The sequence below is a fragment of the Bos javanicus genome, chromosome 25, assembly GCF_032452875.1.
Source record: "Bos javanicus breed banteng chromosome 25, ARS-OSU_banteng_1.0, whole genome shotgun sequence".
Classification (NCBI taxonomy): Eukaryota; Metazoa; Chordata; class Mammalia; order Artiodactyla; family Bovidae; genus Bos; species Bos javanicus.
In genome coordinates, this window is record NC_083892.1 from 315,982 (window position 1) to 332,549 (window position 16,568).

At 65.9% G+C, this 16,568-nt stretch overlaps 3 protein-coding genes across 16 annotated transcripts; 2 read left to right on the top strand and 1 right to left on the bottom strand.

The window, feature by feature from the left end:
• Nucleotides 1–918: 918 nt before the first annotated feature.
• On the bottom strand, nucleotides 919–10,505 carry RGS11 (regulator of G protein signaling 11). Of its 12 annotated transcripts, none has more exons than XM_061400581.1 (17): nucleotides 8,326–10,481; nucleotides 7,857–7,953; nucleotides 7,728–7,778; nucleotides 7,496–7,623; nucleotides 6,864–6,915; nucleotides 6,719–6,777; nucleotides 6,483–6,559; nucleotides 6,284–6,365; nucleotides 5,194–5,262; nucleotides 4,368–4,397; nucleotides 4,232–4,293; nucleotides 4,011–4,124; nucleotides 3,821–3,936; nucleotides 3,642–3,729; nucleotides 3,426–3,564; nucleotides 1,648–1,730; nucleotides 919–1,574 (listed from the first exon to the last, which is right to left on the bottom strand). In XM_061400581.1, the coding sequence occupies exons 1-17, from the start codon at nucleotides 8,386–8,388 to the stop codon at nucleotides 1,466–1,468; spliced, it is 1,419 nt and encodes a 472-aa protein (XP_061256565.1). In that variant the 5' UTR covers nucleotides 8,389–10,481; the 3' UTR covers nucleotides 919–1,465. The 12 variants fall into 12 exon arrangements, with proteins under 12 accessions (XP_061256565.1, XP_061256567.1, XP_061256566.1 ...); XM_061400583.1 differs by having other exon boundaries at nucleotides 4,368–4,391; nucleotides 7,517–7,623; nucleotides 8,326–10,475; XM_061400582.1 differs by having other exon boundaries at nucleotides 7,517–7,623; nucleotides 8,326–10,475.
• A 192-nt stretch (nucleotides 10,506–10,697) lies between these two features.
• On the top strand, nucleotides 10,698–13,141 carry ARHGDIG (Rho GDP dissociation inhibitor gamma). Of its 2 annotated transcripts, XM_061400596.1 has the most exons (6): nucleotides 10,698–10,829; nucleotides 11,892–12,071; nucleotides 12,142–12,225; nucleotides 12,458–12,534; nucleotides 12,614–12,677; nucleotides 12,761–13,141. In XM_061400596.1, the coding sequence occupies exons 1-6, from the start codon at nucleotides 10,757–10,759 to the stop codon at nucleotides 12,958–12,960; spliced, it is 678 nt and encodes a 225-aa protein (XP_061256580.1). In that variant the 5' UTR covers nucleotides 10,698–10,756; the 3' UTR covers nucleotides 12,961–13,141. The 2 variants fall into 2 exon arrangements, with proteins under 2 accessions (XP_061256580.1, XP_061256579.1); XM_061400595.1 differs by lacking the exon at nucleotides 10,698–10,829 and having other exon boundaries at nucleotides 11,032–12,071.
• A 71-nt stretch (nucleotides 13,142–13,212) lies between these two features.
• Nucleotides 13,213–16,340, top strand: PDIA2 (protein disulfide isomerase family A member 2). 2 transcript variants are annotated; one of them, XM_061400570.1, is made up of 11 exons: nucleotides 13,213–13,525; nucleotides 14,090–14,296; nucleotides 14,376–14,509; nucleotides 14,583–14,720; nucleotides 14,794–14,910; nucleotides 14,988–15,113; nucleotides 15,182–15,379; nucleotides 15,460–15,580; nucleotides 15,657–15,838; nucleotides 15,952–16,062; nucleotides 16,185–16,340. In XM_061400570.1, exons 1-11 carry the CDS (start codon nucleotides 13,300–13,302, stop codon nucleotides 16,257–16,259), a joined length of 1,635 nt encoding a protein of 544 aa, XP_061256554.1. In that variant the 5' UTR covers nucleotides 13,213–13,299; the 3' UTR covers nucleotides 16,260–16,340. The 2 variants fall into 2 exon arrangements, with proteins under 2 accessions (XP_061256554.1, XP_061256553.1); XM_061400569.1 differs by having other exon boundaries at nucleotides 13,213–14,296.
• Nucleotides 16,341–16,568: the final 228 nt, after the last annotated feature.

Below are 16,568 nucleotides of genomic sequence, written 5' to 3' on the forward strand. Positions count from 1 at the left end.
GTGTCTCTGCTGAATCAGTGGGAAGTCTGTCTAGAGGGAGGGCGTCCAGCACCCAAACTGGCTGACCAGTTGTGGGGGGCATCCAGCACAGCCTCCAAGTGTGCCTCGGGTCTGCGACCCCGCCCTGCTCACCCAGAACAGGGCAGGGGCCTGGCCTGTGGGTGTACTTCCCTCTCTGGGACCTGCGAGGGGTCCCCCAGCCACCCAGCAGGAGCAACCCAGGCAGGAGCTTCAGTGACTCGCGGGTCTGGGCACAAAGCAATGGGGCCATGTGGGGAATCCTACAAGAATTTACTAAAAGTGTTTATATGACGAGCCTGCTTCCAAAACCAGCTCTGCTTCTTGCAAAAGCCTCGGGCATGGCAACGCGGCTGGAGTTGAAGGGGTGCATCCCTTGTTCCTGTGAGAAGCCACAGAGCCCCCGAGGCCCAGAGCAGAGCTCACACCGCAGAGAGAGGAGCCTGTCCCAAGCAGCGAGCAGCCTGCAGGCCTCAGGACTGTGTGCCAGCAGCCAGGAGTCAGGGCCCAGAGACAGCCTACCCCGTGCACCTGGGCCTGTGAGTGAAGCTGCTGTGCCCGTGGCCACTGTGCTCCCGGGGGCTGTGGCTGGCACTGTGCTCCCCACAGGGGTGCCTTCAGGCACAGCTGGCCCTGGAGACCTGGGTTCAGCACCACCCGGCCCCCTGGAGAACTTGGCATCCATGTGGCACCAGAGCACAATATTCTCGCTGGATCTCCCCCCAAGGCCCAAACCCCAAGTCTGCAGCCTGAGCTCTGCCCAAGGCCTGTGGACTCTGCGTACGGGACCCTGAACCCACAGCCTCTGACACCCAAACTGCCCACTGCTCACTTCACCAGTGATCGCCGCGTCCACGCCACGCGCACACGCACCACCAATGGGACCACAGCACCGCGGGCTCAGAGGGAGGGCCCAGAGGCCTTTATTTCTGTGCTGGAGGCAGGAGGGTGTGGGCCGCCCTGAGGGCGGTGGCGCTGCCCCTCCAAGGAGCAGCTGGACCTTCACCCCGAGTCTGGGGGGCCTTCCGGGTGGGGAGCTCTGCTGCCCTGGCCATGAACCGGGCCCGGCTTTCCGAGGACCAGTGAGGCTGGAGCACTCTCTGTCTCTGTGCAGGTCAGGAGAAGCCGTGGAGGCAGGCAGGCCCAGCGGGAGGGCAGGGCCCCCTGCAGGCTGGCGCCCCTGCTGGCGACCACCTGACTGCGCCCGGAGTCTCTGGCCGGGTGGGCGCCAGCACAGGACACCCGGACCTGCCATCTCGTCTCCGTGCAGGGCACCCCTGCCCTGGGAATCAGCGCCCCCAGGGAGGGTGTGACAAGGGAAGAGGACGCTGCTGGCCCTGGATGCTCAGGGCCTGCGGGGACGCCTGTACAGCGGGTCTCAGCAGCTGCCAGGGCCCTGGGTGGAGCAGCTGACAAGGGCCAGATGGTGCCCCCTCCCCCAGGCCCCCTAGGTCTCCCCATCACCATCTCCACCCACGGGCTCCCCAGAGGCCGAGGCGGGAAGGACAGCAGGGCTGGGGCTGGAGTGCCGGGGCTTCCGCATGAACGGGAACACCCTGCGGGCGAGAAGGGGCCTGAGCGCTTGGCCACCGGCCCCCCGCCCGCTGCTCCGGGCACAGCCTGGCTCACCGTCGCTTGGTCTCCAGGGGCACCACAGCCTCTGCCAGCAGGTCTCTGTACAAGTCTGACTTCAAGAAGCGCGGGTAGGAGTCCTGTGAGAGACAGCATCCCGCCCTGAGCCCTTCCTGCTCCTGCTCAGCCATCACGGCCGGGCTCACCTGGGGCCGGGCCTCGGACAGGGGCCTCCCCCGCCAAGACCAGCTCAGACTCAGGGAGACTGGCCCCCATCAGGCAGGAACCTCCGGCGACAGGGACCCGTGTCCCTGGTTCTCTGGGGCCCGCAGAGAGAGGGTGAGGGCGTGGGCCAGGATGACACAGGATTCAGTAAAAAGGGACAGGAAGCTATGAACCCAGCTGCTTATGTTTCAAAAAGAAAAACAAATACACATTTACATTGTTAACTTCAGGTGGAGGAACAGGGATATAAACAAGATTCAGTGGAAGGTACTTTGCTTTATAGGTTAGATTCTGAAGCAATGCGGATGTTTCACGTGATTATAAAATAAACAAGTGATCTAAACAAATACTGAAAGTGAAGCGGGGACAGGTGAAGCTGGGCGTCAAGTGGGTGACCTCACCCTGACCTCACGTAACCAAGCATCCGAGGGGCTACAGCCAAAGGACCAAGAAAAAAAAACAGTAAACGACTTTCAGTGACTTTGAGTGGTAGCGCTGTGATCCTTGGCTCAGCTACTGAGTAACTCTAGAGGAAAAGTTGAGTGATTTTAACGGTACCACTGAGAACCCAGATTTTCAGAAGGGGAGTGAGAAGAAAGAGGTTAAGGGAACGCTATAATCGTGATTCCAAAGTAGAAGCTTCAGTACGAACTCCTGGTGTTTTATTTCAAACACGCCCTGATTCTGTCCACCGGAAGGCCTGGTAACCATGACTACCCCTGACGCTACCGACCAGTCTGGTTTGCAGGTCAAGGCTTCCGAAGGCCACTACAGGGGGAAGGCCAAGGCCTCGGGGAGCTGCTGGCTCTGGGGCAGGATGGCCCCATAGAAAGGAAGGAAGCACCACAGGTTTCAGACACATCAGAGGACTCGAGAGCAGCTAGCCAAGAGGGGGTTTCTGCACCTCCCATGAGATGAGGGGCCCAAAAGCCATCCCATACAGTGAAAATGTGAACAGTGGCATTAAAAACATCCCGACATCACCAACTGCCCTCAGCAGATACCAGGGCTCCAACCGCCTATTCTGAAAAGTGGTAGAGGAGGAACCAAGTCCATCTCTCCGTCCTGTCTCTCCTCTATGATCGGCACCGCTGGGCCAGCAACGTGGAGAGAGGAGGCAGTGGTGTGTGAGACTGAGGGCCTGGGTGGGGCTGTCAAGGTGGGGCTTCGCCACGAGAAGAGACGGCTGGCCCTGCGTCCCTCCTGAGTGGAGAGCACGCAGCCACCACCTGTGCAGCAGCAATAAAGACCCAGTGGAGTGAAACATAGAAATAAATTTAAGATCCCATTGTGCCACACCTGGAGATGCTGCTTGCTGTAGCTAAGACCCGGTGCAGTCAAATAAATAAAAGTAAAAAATATTTTAAAAATACAAAAAAAGTAAATAAAGAACACTGTTGGTGTTTGGGATGTGAGGCTGGCCTCTGTGGCCACATTGAAAGGAATTAGAGGTGGGCATGTCCTTTAAGGGAACTTCCTGCAACACCTACAGACTTGGAGTCTGGAAATGGCTTTCAAGTCAAGGAGGGCAGTGGGCAGGAGGGGCGGTGAGTCTGGACAGGCCTGGGCTGCAGTCTGACCCCAGCTCCCAGGGGGGTGGGGACACCCACCTTTTTCATCAGCAGGTAGATGTGCCTCTGGGCGTCGTCCAGCACGTGGCGGTGGGGCTGGGTCAGGCCCGCCAGAGTCTGCTCCATCGTCCGGCTGTCGATGTTGACCCAGCGGGCGGCGCCGGGGGCCAGGAACTGCCTGTGCGGGGGCGGGGAGCCTGGCAGATCAGGCCCGCGGGGCTGCCCACGGCTGCCACCCCAGCCCGCAGCACTCACTGGTACACTGCGTCCACCAGGGCGGGGACCTGGGCCTGGCCTCCGTGGCGCAGCTCCTCACAGGCCTCCCAGAAGCTGAGGTTCTCGGCTGGGGGTCCAGGCACCAAGTCAGGCCCACCATGGGCTGCTGGGCATCTGGGGTCGGGGCTCAAGCAGGCAGCAGGGTGGGGGCTTCTCACCACTGAACTCTTTCCCGAGAAAGTCCATGAAGTGGGCCCGTCCCACGGGGTCTTCCAGGAGCTCCCGGAAGCTGAAGGCCCACTGCTCCACACGGAGCCTGGTGGGCACGGCCGCGCTGGTAAAGGGCGGGCGGGTCAAGAGTGTGAGGAATGGGGTGGGCACTCCTGCACCCCTGGCCCACCTGCTCACCTGGGTGCGTTCATGGCCCAGTAGGCATCGTCGTCTGTGACCCAGGGGTTGCTGGGCAGGCACCCCGACATGATGGGGTCATGTGGCCCATGCTGGCTGCTAAACTTCAGGTACCTGGGGGTGGGGTGGTGCCAGGGCTGCTGCAGGGGGGCTGTGGGGACCAGGGCGCAGGGGGAAGGATCTGGGCTCAGGGTGCCAGCCGCCACCCCCATCCCACTCACGCCTCGAGGCAGGTGGAGGACTTCACCCGGGCTCGGCCCAGCGCCCTGCGTAAGCACTCGACCTAGGACAGGAGGCCTGTGAGGGAGGCCAGGCCTGGGAGCCGCCGGCCCCCCGCCCTCTCCTCCCCCCACCTACCTCCCGCCTGTAGAAATCCAGGGTCTTGGTCTGCAAGGGGCCGGTGGGCTGCAGTTAGAAGGCAGGCCCCTCTGGGGCCTGATGTCCCACCCCTGGCCTGCCCTTCAGAGCCCCTGCCTCTATTGCAGGGTCTGACTTTTCAGGAAGCTCCCTGGGGCCCCAAGTCTGGAGGTTCCAGGGTGTTGACCAAGCCCTTGGATGCTCAGAGCTGCCTGAGGTTCCTCAACCATCACTACTTCCTGCTTAAACGTACCACGGGGAGGGGAGAGGCATGGCACCCCAGGACACCTGTGATGCTGACCTTCTCTCTCAGCTGACTGATGGAAGTGATAAAACCGTGACCACAAAGCATGATTCTTAAATCGGGAAGACCAGAAGAATCTGCCCTGTTTCGGGTGTCATGGGATCTGACTGAGGACTCAACAGCGACCAAGTTCAGACGTGTGTCCTGGTCCAGTCATGCTCTGGAGAGCGTGGTTCTTTCTGCCAGGGTCCCTTGGGCCCCTAGCCCTGCCCACCCCCTCCAAGGCCCTGCAGACTCTGATGCTGCCCTGGCTGGGGGAAGCCCCCCGACCATAGGGCCCGCTGTACTCACTTCCACCCAGGGCAGCAGGTGGGAGGCAAGAGAGAACAAGTTAGCAGGGGGCTGAGGTGGGGGCATTGAGGCAAGGAGCAGAGCAGAGCAGCCGAAGTGACCGAGTGCCGGGACCGGCTGACGGACAGGTGGGTGGGCAGTCCACAGCAGGTCCCCGGTGGTGAGGGGGTGGGGGAGGTGGGGGCACATGGGGTGGGGTGGGGGGCGGGGGCGAGCCCGCAGGGCCCTCACCATCGACACTCGCCCGGCCGTGCAGGGGCCCCGTCCTGGCCCCTGCTCCAGCACGCTGGGGGCCCCTGGCTGCAGAGACAAGAGGAAGTGGGGACACAGCTTGGGTGGACTGCAGAGACCCTCCTGACCCCCGAAGCCGAAGCTCCGACCGTGTCACCCACACCGAGGAAACGTGCTCAGAGGAGCCTGGGCCCCGTCTCCTCTCTGCCAGCCAAGCCCACCCCGTCTCCTCTCCTGCCCTGACCCAGCTCCTCAAGTGAAGCCCATGATCTGCCCCAGGCCTCTCGTCCTTCCTCGCCTGGGCCAAGCTCACCCCAGGCTCTGGGTTGCTCAGACCGGAACCTCGGGAGGCCCTGCTGAGCCCGTGGGGTCCTGCCGCCCCACCACCATGGGTGCCCACCCCGTGGGAGGTGGCGGCTGCCCTCCCAGCTAGTGGCCCAGGAGCCCTCGTGGCCCTCAGTCCGCTGCTCGGCCTCGGCCACACCCGCCCGTGCCACCTCCCCGTCCTGAGTTCGGGACCCCCAGGTGGAGGGTTAGGGGTCATCTTCCCGGAGACGCCAGCCACACCTGATGGAGTCATCACGCCCCCGGTGCCTGCTCCCACGGGGACGTCCCCCAGCGCACCTACTGTGGTCGGCTGGCACTGCCCGCACAGCTGATGGCCACCAGACTCTCCAGCGGGGCCTCAACCCACCTTCCAGGCCCCAGGCCAGCGCCCCAGGAGCCTCTGGCCTGCAACCTTAGACCTTCACGCTGCAGCGAAGCCTGGCCCCCACTTGCCCCTCAGAGGCTTCAGGTGACCCCACCCCTCACACCCCCCCAGGGCAGTGTTGTCCTCGGTCAGATTCCTTAGACCCAGAGAGAAGCAGGTGTGCCCTGGTCTGCGGGCAGGGGCGGCTCAGGCCTGGCCTTGTGACCTCTGGGTTGTGACGAACCACAGAAAGAGAACTTCCTATCACCCGACAGAACCCCTAAAAGCATGTCCTTCCCAGGGGTCAGAAAGCAGGTCCTGCTCAGCGAGCACATGAGGCAGCACACTGACCCTGGGCAGGACCCCACGGCTGTGCAAGAAGCTCCCCCAGGGGCTCACCGGGGGCCTGTTCACCAGCCAGTACGTCTGCTCCTGGCACGCGATGACCAGCCTGTCCCCCTTCCTGCGCTGCTTAGCTGCCCTGGTGGGGGTGGGCAAAGATGGAGGGACACCGTGTCCACGCCAGCAGCCCCACCCTCAGGCCAAGGCCTGGACAGTCCCGCGTGGGAGGGGGCGGGGGCAAGCGGGAGGGCCTCACCGCAGCTGCTCCCGGGCCTGCATCATCACCAGGTCCCATGAGTGGTTGATCTTCCTGTGCAGCTGGTGGTAGTGCTCCTGGGCAGGGTTGAGGTCTCCAGTGGGACCCTCCCTCCTGCGCCCAGCTCTGGGGCTCAGACGCCCACCTCCCTTTGAGTCACCCCGTGTGCTCCAGGGCCTCAAGTGGGGACTGGCATCCCCAGGCTGGCTTCAGCCTGTGAAGGGAAGGATGCCCACCTTCTCGTGGTCCACCAGGGCGCCCTGCTTTCGGATGTTCTTCTTGGCCAGGTAGATGGCTGGAAGGGCAGGCACGGGCTGCAGAGGAATGTCGGCTCCCCTCCCCTGCAGCCTCACACCCAAGGCCACCAGCCCCCTTACTCACCATAGTCCAGCTCTGCGGCTGGCCACAGGGTGCTGGTCCAGAAGTAGGGCGTCTGGCAAGGGGCAGGAACAAAGGTTTCTGGGACTTTCTGGGACGTTCTGTGCCTTCCCCACCCCGAGAGTTTGTCCCCACCGTCTCAGCTCCCTTGGGAAGAGACTGGGCCAGCTGGGGGGCATCTGTCAACCACCCCCAGGCTCAGCTGACCACCTGCCATTCCCTGACTCCAGGCTTCCTGCCCAGGACCCTGATGCAGTTGCTGTGCTGGGGTCTGGGACTGAGGGCAGGTCCTGCCGGGGTCCCTGGTGTGGCCAGGAGGGGGGCCCCATCATGACTGAGAACACACACTGAGATGCAGTGCTGCCTTCTTCAGGGCCCTGACGGTGGGGGAGGCCTCAGGACCCGGGTAAGCTGGCGGGGTCCTCAGCAGGGACCTGAGGGGGCCCCCCTTAGGGGGCCCTGCTAAAGGTTCCTCCTCTTGACCTGGTCTTTCTGTCATGGGGACACTTCCAGTCCAGGCCTTTTGGGGAGTGGCCAGCGGACCACCAGACGGGCAGTGCTGCTCCAACCACAGCCCCACCCCTCCCTGGAGTCCCCGACAGGGTTGGGGGTGCAGCCACGGGGGGGCGCCCCACCTGCTCCCAGTCCAGGCTGACCTGGAATCTATAGGGCGTCTCATCGGGCCGGAGCTCGAGGCGGCGGGGGTCGCGCAGCGGGTAGAGGTAGCCGTGCTGCACGAGGAGGCTGCCCAGGTGCAGGGCCTCTGGGAAGCCAGGCGGTGAATTCTCAGGGGCGGGAGGAGCCAGCGGGCTTGGCCCCGGCCCCAGGGCCGCGTGGGGCGCAGGAAGAGCACCGACGACCCCTTACCATCCTCCGCGATGGAGTACTTCTGCATCAGCCACTCCACGATGTCGCTGCCTGCGCGGCAGACGCCGGGGTGAGCCGAGGCCTCGGCGGGCACCCCACCCCCCCCACCCCCGCCCTCAGCGGCCTCACCGTTCACCGCGTGCGGGATGACGGTGACGAGCAGGCGCTGGCTCCGCATCCTCACGCCCTGGTCGGGGTCCTGCATGGTCACGACCATCCGCTCCATCTGCGCGGAAGAGGTTGAGGGGCTACGGAGGCCGGCCTGCCCCACCCCCAGATCCGGATCCCAGGAACCGGCCGGGACGCGCCGGATCAGTGTGCCGGGAGATTAACGCGCACTGATGGTGCGATTTCAGGCCAAGGCGGAGCGCGGAGGCGCGGGGCCGTGGGGGTAGGGGGGCGCGGGCGAGGGGCGACCCCAGCCCCAGGGTCTCCGTCGCCCCACCCCGCTCGCACAGGGCCATCGCCCCTGACCCGCGGCCACACTAGCGCGCTCGCGTAGCGGCCACACTCACGCGCACCCGCACTCACTGCTCTCCGGCCCCTCCCGGCCTCGCGTGCCAGGAAATCGGGGGGCGGGCGGGACCCCGGCACCCACCTTGCTCAGATGCGGCCTCTGCACGCTGGGGTGCCCGCCGAGGGGCGCGGGGCTAGCGGCCATAGCAAAGGCAGGCCGGGCGCGGCGAGGGTGTCCGCGCGCCCCGCCCCGCTCCGGCCGCCGCCCCGCCCCGCCCGCGTGTTCGCCCGCAGCGGCCTCGAGGTCTGGGGCTGGGGGGCGCGCGGGCGTCAGAGCATCCGCCTCAGGACAGGCTCCCCTCACGACACGAGAAACCGATGTCCGTGGGGACTTGCCTGGCGCTTCGAGGGGGTCTTGGCCCCACCCGGACTACGTGGGGGATGAGAGAACCGGGATCAGCTGGGAGGAGGTTCAGAGATGGACGAGGACTCGGGAAAGGCTGGGGCGCAGATACAGGAGAGGACTCTGGGAGGGGAGCGACTCGGGAGAGGAGACGCCGGGGAAGGCGCCTTAGGTGGGGGTGCTGTGACCCCTCCTCCATACCTGCTGGGTGCCCGGAGGTCAGCCGTGCGGGGGCTGTGGGGGCTGGGTGAGGGGTCGAACAGCCTCACAAGTGTCCCTGCAGTTGTGAACCTGTGCCTGACCCCCGCGGTGCTCCCGGGTTGGGGGGACACTGCTGCGTAGGGGTGCAGGTGGGGGTCCTTGAGGCTTGGGGAAGACTGCAGGCAGCACCCTTCCCCTCAGCTGCACAGGGGCCTGAGGGGGCCTTTGGAGAGCAGAGACCCCACCCAGGTTACCCTGCGGCTGTGGGAGACTGGGATGGGGCTTTACTGCAGAGAGATCTCAGCACCTGCTCCTGAGATTCGTGGGCATTCTCTGGGCTGAGGGCCCAGCCTGGCCATTTCTCTCCCTCCTCCAGCATCTTGGCTTCCCACACCCCTTTGTTGGGGCTTTTCTAAAGTGTGCAGACAGGTCTATTTCTGTTTTTTAGGTGCTGGGGGGTGGAGCAGGATGTTGGCATTGGCCTTTGGCCAGAAGCCTCAGTCATGGCGATCTGAATCCATTTCCACTGCTGGCGAAACCAGGTCCAGGATGAGCTGGGGAGGGGCCTAGAGGAGGCTCCTACCCCTCCAGGCATCACTCTCCCCTAGATCCCAGTGAAACCCACCCACCCAGCCCCACCCACATTGGTCGGGTCAGGCTGACCGTAGGCCTACCTAGCTGTCCTCTTCCAGAGAGGTTGAAAGCCACCAGAGGCCACAGCTGTCCCCGGTCTGAGGACAAGTGGCCTCCTGGGCCCCTGCAGTGGGGGAGGTGGGTGGGATGTGACCCTCGAATGGCTGGGGAGATCCTGCCTCGGAGAGATTGTAGGCAGGTGGGCTCCAGGGGGGACAGTCCCCGCCCAGCCTGCGTGCCCCCAGCACCACGGCCGGCTGGCCTCCTCCAAAGATAGACACTCCTTTGGGCAAGGGCAGATCTGAGCTTTGGGTGTCCTCAGAAACGGGGTGGGGGGGTGGACTCAGGGGTGTAAGGAAGCAGGGGGACTCCAGCTGGTGTTTTGCACCCCCCAAGCTGACCTACAGGGCCCCAGCCTGCAGCCCAGCTCACCCAGCCCCCGCCCTGCTGACCCCAATCTGCCTGCTGCAAGGTCTGTTTAGGCATCGAGACCAGAGAGCCCTTCTGTGTCCCCTCTCAGCTCTCCACCTCCACCTGTTTTGAATCAGTCCCTTTTCTCCCCCTACCAAGGACAGGGGCTTCGGGAGCACAGAGCATACAAAGGCCCCTCCACCCAAGCCGCCCTGGCACAGCTCGGTCAATAAACACTCGCATCGTGGCGGGGTGTCTCACTGTGTGGGGGACCCCGGCCCTGTGTGTGGACGCTGGCCCGTCTGCGCTGACGCCGGTGAACCTCTGGGGTGCGCAGCTCCCCCCACCCCCCGAGGCTGGGCACACTCCAGGGGTCCCCTCTGCCCAGACTGAAGCTCCAGAGGGTGTAGGAGGAGGGGGGGCCCCCAGGTGCGGCCTGCGCTGCCGTCAGGTAACAAGAGCCTGGGGACTTGTGGGGGGGACGCACCTGCTCCCCTCGGCGCCCCGGGCCCCAACCGCCCCGCCCAGAGGGCTTCCCCGGAGACTCCCCAGACTCCCGGCGGCGCCGCGGGGGTGGGGCCGCCCTGATGGCCAGAGCGGGGTGCAGGCGGGGCGGAAGGCTGGGACCGTGACCGCGGCCGTGTGCGTCTGTGTCCGCGGCTGCCGTGCGGGGTCCGGGTGCGCCCGCGGCGGGGACGACCGGGTGCCGGCGCCGAGCGGGCGACACGCGCGTCTCTGCGGGGCTGCGCGGGGTCCGCGGAGCGGCTGGGGGCGCGCGGCGCGGGCGCGGCGCTGGGCGCGGGGGGCGCTCCCGGCCGGGATGAGCTCACCGCAGTCGCGCCGGGGCTGAGCGCCGAGCCGGGCGGCGGCGGGGCGGGCGGCGGCTCCTCGGCGGCTCGGCGGCGGAGCCGGGCCGCGGGCCACCATGCTGGGCCTGGACGCGTGCGAGCTGGGGGCGCAGCTGCTGGAACTGCTCCGGCTGGCGCTGTGCGCCCGAGGTGAGCGGCCCGGCTGGGGCCAGGGCGGCCACGTGGGCGGGGGGCTCTGGGCGGGGGCGCTCAGCCCAGGGCGGACCCGCTTCTCCCCCGCGGAAACTTTGGGGGCGCTGGTGGGGACCTTGCGGTGCGGTCCCCCCGCCGCGCTCTGGAGAGGGTGGGGGGCTTCTCCCAGGCTAGACAGTCATGGGGCAAGGGGCCAAGAGGGGGCGGGTCTGCTTGTGAAGCCAGGACCGCCGGGGGCCCCTCTCCCCGCGGGAACCTGCCCCTGAGGTCCGCTCTCCCTTGGGTGGGGCTCGCGCCCCTTGGGGAGGGTGAGAAGCCCGCAGAGACCCGGGCGCAGTGGGCAGGGACTCAGAGACCCGGCCCCAGGGCACCATGGGAGCCGGCTCCCGGGACTGTGCAAAGGACTGGGAGTGACCCCCATTAAGGCCTGGGGACTGGGCTCAGCTGACAGGGTCTGGAGTCACCTGGGGCGGTGGCCTCACAACATAAGCAGAGGGGTTTGGTGAGAACCAAACATTGTGTGGGGCATTGTGTGGGGGAACCCCCCGCACCGCGGGGAGGCATTCAGGGAAGCTAGCTCCCGGCAGTGTGGTGGGGACCCAGAGCTGTCCCAGAGCGCTGTGGGAACGGGGCCCAGGGGCCCTGCAGGGCGTCGGGGAGCAGCCTCTGCTCCAGAGATCTCAGTGGTCAACACTCTGCAGTGTGGACCCCGGCCCCCAGGGCTGCTCCCCATCTGGGCCCTTCCCTCTCCTCACCTTTGGCCTCAGAGTCAGGGAGGGGCTCTACATGAAGGGTCGGGCCAGGGGAAAGTGGCTGGTGCCTCCAGGGGTCCATTGCCTGTCTCTGGGAGCCTCCTGCACTAGCCAGGCCCCTCCTGAAGAGGCTGGGCGTGGATGCTAGTCTGCATCTTCCTGCCCACCCGGCTCCCAGAGCCCTCACCGGCTGCCTCTTCAGTCCCCTCCTTTGGGCGGTGGGAGGCCCAGTTGGCCATATGGCAGGCTCCAGCAAAGGCCAGGGTCAGCTGGCAGCAGCTGCTCACACGGCCTCCCCAAACCCCAGTCCTCCTGACTGACAAAGAGGGGGGGCAGCTGCCACCGGAAGAGGCGCTGGACGAGGCTGTGCCCGAGTACCGGGCCCCGGGGAAGAAGAGCCTCCTGGAGATCCAGCAGCTGGATCCGGACGACGAGAGCCTGGTCAAGTACAAGCGGGCCCTGCTGGGGCCTGTGCTGCCTGCCGTGGGTACGCCCACGCCCTGGGCCTGGGGGGAGGGCGGGATAGGGGCACCTGTAGACTCCTGGTTTCTCTTCAGATCCAAGTCTGCCCAACGTTCAGGTGACTAGGCTGACACTGATATCTGAGCAGGCCCCGGGGCCCATCGTCATGGACCTCACAGGTAACTCCCAGATGCCTGGCACAACCCTGAGCCCCAGGCAGGGACCTCACAGGTAACCTCCTCTGTAACTGATCTTTGGGGTAGAGACCTGAGTTCATCGCCATGGACCTCTTAGGACCCAATTCCAAGTCCTCAGACTGCAGAGCCCACAGACACAGGCCCTCCGTGGGGGCTCCGGGCTCAGAGTCTCATCCTCACAGGAGTTCACACTTAACTGCACTTTCCCTAACAGGGGAGTTGGCTGCGCTGAAAAACCAGGTGTTTGTCCTGAAGGAGGGTGTTGATTACAAAGTGAAGATTACCTTCAAGGTGAGGGTGCTGTCATGCGGACACCAGCCAGCCCCAGGCCCAGCCCCAGAAGTTCCCGTTAACACTGTCTGTCTCTCAGGTCAACAAGGAGATCGTCAGTGGACTGAAGTGTCTGCATCACACCTACCGCCACGGCCTGCGAGGTGAGGGTGGGGTGCAGGGAGCAGCGGGGGGCGGGCTTGGAGAGGGGCAGAGGGCAGCCCCCAGTGCCCTCATTCCCCCGCAGTGGACAAAGCTGTCTACATGGTGGGCAGTTACGGCCCGAGCGCCCAGGAGTATGAGTTCGTGACTCCGGTAGAGGAGGCGCCCCGAGGCGCGCTGGTGCGGGGTGCCTACGTGGTCACGTCCTTCTTCACCGATGACGACAGAACCGCCCACCTGTCCTGGGAGTGGGGCCTCCACGTCTGCCAGGACTGGGAGCGCTGAGCGCCCCGCCCCGGGGCCGCTTCCCATTGGCCCCCCCGCTTCTGTCAGCTGCTGCAAGGGACCCCTGAGCGTTCCCCGGCCCCTCAGTGGCCATCCCCCCACCCCCTGTCCTGTCCCAGGATGCCCCCAGGCCTGGCACTGTGCCCTGAACAGCCCTATTAAACGTCGCTCTGCCTCGGTGCCCTTGGTGTTGCCTGTCTGCCTCCCCTCCCCGGGCGGGGGTGGGGGGGGCGCTCCTGGCCTTATCTCTCCTGCGACCAGGCCTGGGTGCCACGTGGCGGCCGCTGCTTGGCCCCCCGCCCCCTTATCTGCCCCCGCCCCAGGGGCCCCCGCACCGCCATGGATGGCCAGTTCCTGCCGGTGCTGGTGCTGCTACTCGGGGCCTCAGGCCTGTGCGGACAGGGGCTGGGGCCTAGGGGTCCCTTGGAGGAGCCCCCAGAGGAGAAGCCCCCTGAGGAGAAGCCCCCCGAGGAGGAGCCCCCGGAGGAGGATGGGGTCTTGGTGCTGAGCCGGCAGACCCTGGGCCAGGCCTTGCAGGAGCACCCAGCCCTGCTGGTGGAATTCTGTGAGTGCCGGGCCAGCATGGCTGGGGACCCTCAGGGGCCGCCTGGGTGCTCTGCTTCTCCCTCGCTGTGCTCCTGGGGCTCCATCAGAGCCCTGGGGCAGAGCTGGGCCTGGGGTCCAGCCTCACGGTGGGGAGGCACAGGTGCAGGGGGGATCCAGTCAGTGTCCCCCAGGCTCTTCCGTGAAGGGCCAGCCAGCACTCAGGCTGGGGTTGTACAGCCCATTCACAGGCAGGAGCCACTGCCAGCCGGCAGGCCTCCACAGGCAGATGGCGGGAGCTGGCCTCATGGGTGGCCACGGAAGATCCATCCCAAACCCACTCTAGGGACAGTGCTGGCCACTGCAGTCCCACTCGGGGGCCCTCAAGGAGTCTGGCCTCCGGTTCTTGGACTCTGGCCGAGGCTCAGGTGGGCCCCTGACGAGGAGGGTGTAGACTGGACGTGTTGCTCCCTACCGGATCTCAAGCGTGGAGCTGGCCCCGAGGTTGGCCGGCTCTGGCCAGGCTGGGGCAGGGGCTGTGGCGGGGGTGGTGAAGGCCTGGGGCACTCATGGGTCTGTCCTCCAGATGCCCCGTGGTGTGGGCACTGCAGGGCCCTGGCCCCTGAGTACAGCAAGGCAGCCGCCCTGCTGGCAGCAGAGTCGGCCAGAGTCACGCTGGCCAAGGTGGATGGGCCCGCGGAGCCAGAGCTGGCCGAGGAGTTTGCAGTGACAGAATACCCCACGCTCAAGTTCTTCCGAGAGGGGAACCGCACACACCCAGAGGAGTACACTGGTGCGGGGCGGGCGAGGGGGCGGGCGAGGGGGCGGGCAGGTGGCAGAGGCTGGGCCTCAGCTGAGGGGAGTCTCCGCAGGCCCCCGGGAGGCCGAGGGCATCGCCGAGTGGCTGCGGCGGCGGGTGGGGCCCAGCGCCAGGCAGCTGGAGGACGAGGAGGACGTTCGCGCACTCACGGACACCCGGGACGTGGTAGTCGTCGGCTTCTTCCAGGTGCGCTGCGGGCCGGGGCCAGGCCTGGGAGCAGGGTGTGGGCCCGGCGGCCTCACAGGCCCGGGCCCCTCAGGACCTGCAGGACAGGGACGTGGCTACCTTCCTGGGCCTGGCCCAGGATGCCCTGGACATGACCTTTGGCCTCACCGACCGGCCGCAGCTCTTTCAGAAGTTCGGCCTCACCAAGGACACGGTGGTCCTCTTTAAGAAGGTGGGTCAGGCGGGCTCAGGGAGGAGCCGGGGTGGGTGCGTTGGCTCCCGCTGACCCGCTCGGCGTCGTCCAGTATGACGAAGGGCGGGCGGACTTCCCGGTGGACAAGGAGCTGGGCCTGGACCAGGGGGACCTGTCTCGCTTCCTGCTCACCCACAGCATGCACCTGGTCACAGAGTACAGCAGCGAGGTGAGTGGGCTGCCGGGCAGGTGCGGGCGGTGGGTGGCGGCCGTGGGGGCCTCCACGAGCTCCACCTGCCCCTGCAGACGTCCTCTAAGATCTTTGAGGCCAAGATCCTTAACCACCTGCTGCTGTTCATCAACCAGACGCTGGATGCCCACCGGGAGCTGCTGGCAGGCTTCCGGGAGGCGGCTCCCCCCTTCCGGGGGCAGGTACTGGCTGGGCCTGGGGGCTGGGGTGGTGGGGCTGCGGGGAGCCCACGCGGACTCCCTGCTGGCAGGTGCTGTTCGTGGTGGTGGACGTGGGTGCCGACAATGACCACGTGCTCCAGTACTTTGGCCTCAAGGCCCAGGAGGCCCCCACCCTGCGCTTCATCAACATCGAGACCACCAAGAAGTATGCGCCGGAGCATGGGGCGCCGGTCACCGCTGCCACCATCACAGACTTCTGCCGCACGGTCCTGGGTGGAGGGGTCAAGGTCAGCGGTGGGTTGCCCATGGGGTGGGAGCAGCAGCTAGCGGGAGACCCCTGGTGAAACCCCTGGCCCTGTTCCCCTAGCCCTATCACTTGAGCCAGGAGGTCCCCCCAGACTGGGACCAACGGCCAGTCAAGACCCTCGTGGGCAAGAATTTTGAGCAGGTGGCTTTTGATGAGACCAAGAACGTGTTTATCAAGTTCTGTGAGTGTGGCTGTGGCGGGTGGCGGGCAGAGGGTGGCAGGGGACCTGCTGGCTGTGCTGACGTGTCCCATCCTAGACGCCCCGTGGTGTGCCCACTGCAAGGAGATGGCCCCAGCCTGGGAGGAGCTGGCCGAGAAGTACAGGGACCACGAGGACGTCATCATCGCCGAGCTGGACGCCACAGCCAACGAGCTGGAGGCCTTCCCTGTGCACGGCTTCCCCACCCTCAAGTACTTCCCAGCAGGGCCTGGTCGGAAGGTGCGGCCTGGGCTAGGTCTGGGTGCTTCCACCCTCGGCTGGAGGTGGGCGTGGCCTTGGAGAGTCAGCCTTGGGTCCAGGAGGCGGGGTCCCCAGACCATGTCCCTCCTCAGGTGATTGACTACAAAGGCGCCAGGGACCTGGAGACCTTCTCCAAATTTCTGGACAGTGGGGGCGAGCTGCCTGCAGAGGAGCCTGCAGAGGTGCCTGGAGCCGCCTTCCCGGTGGGTGTCTGTCCCCAGGCTCCAGGCCTCGGGCCAGTCCTCTCGAGAGTAGCTGTGGGTGGGCGTGGGCAGGGCTGGGCGGAGGGTGTGGCACCCAGCTGGGTCTCTGTGACCCTTGCCAGGAAAAGCCAGGAAACACCACGGAACCCAAGGACGAGAAGCCAGGAAACACCACGGAGCCCAGGGACGAGCTGTAGCTGCCCGCCGTCTGCACCCACCCAGGAGCCGTGTCCGGGCCCGTGAGAGCAGCCGTGTGAATAAAGAGCTCTGGCCCTGGACTGTGTGTGGTTCCTAAGAAGGGCAGCTCTGGTCTTGGTTTGGCTGGATTTCAGCCCCTGGGGCCTCTACATCCTGGGTGGGGCCCGGCCCTCCTGATGGGCACCTAGGTCCAGCCTGGGTCTGCAGCCTCACCGGGGCAGAAAGGAGGCCCACAGCACTGCTGCTGTGTTGGCCCTGCCCTCTCCCCCAAGCTGCCAGCGTGGCTCTGTGCCCCGCCACCCCATGCC

Coding starts and splice junctions, on each gene's coding strand:
- RGS11 (XM_061400571.1), bottom strand. CDS start 8,388: ATGGCCGCTAGCCCCGCGCCCCTCGGCGGGCACCCCAGCGTGCAGAGG. Junction 6,366..6,718: donor CCCTGGTGGACCACGAGAAG/GTGGGCATCCTT, acceptor CACCCCCACCAG/GGCAGCTAAGCAGCGCAGGA. Junction 4,398..5,193: donor CGGCCGGGCGAGTGTCGATG/GTGAGGGCCCTG, acceptor GGCCCCTTGCAG/ACCAAGACCCTGGATTTCTA.
- PDIA2 (XM_061400569.1), top strand. CDS start 13,300: ATGGATGGCCAGTTCCTGCCGGTGCTGGTGCTGCTACTCGGGGCCTCA. Junction 15,114..15,181: donor CTCCCCCCTTCCGGGGGCAG/GTACTGGCTGGG, acceptor CCCTGCTGGCAG/GTGCTGTTCGTGGTGGTGGA. Junction 16,063..16,184: donor TGCCTGGAGCCGCCTTCCCG/GTGGGTGTCTGT, acceptor GACCCTTGCCAG/GAAAAGCCAGGAAACACCAC.
- ARHGDIG (XM_061400595.1), top strand. CDS start 11,726: ATGCTAGTCTGCATCTTCCTGCCCACCCGGCTCCCAGAGCCCTCACCG. Junction 12,072..12,141: donor GCCTGTGCTGCCTGCCGTGG/GTACGCCCACGC, acceptor GTTTCTCTTCAG/ATCCAAGTCTGCCCAACGTT. Junction 12,678..12,760: donor CTACCGCCACGGCCTGCGAG/GTGAGGGTGGGG, acceptor ATTCCCCCGCAG/TGGACAAAGCTGTCTACATG.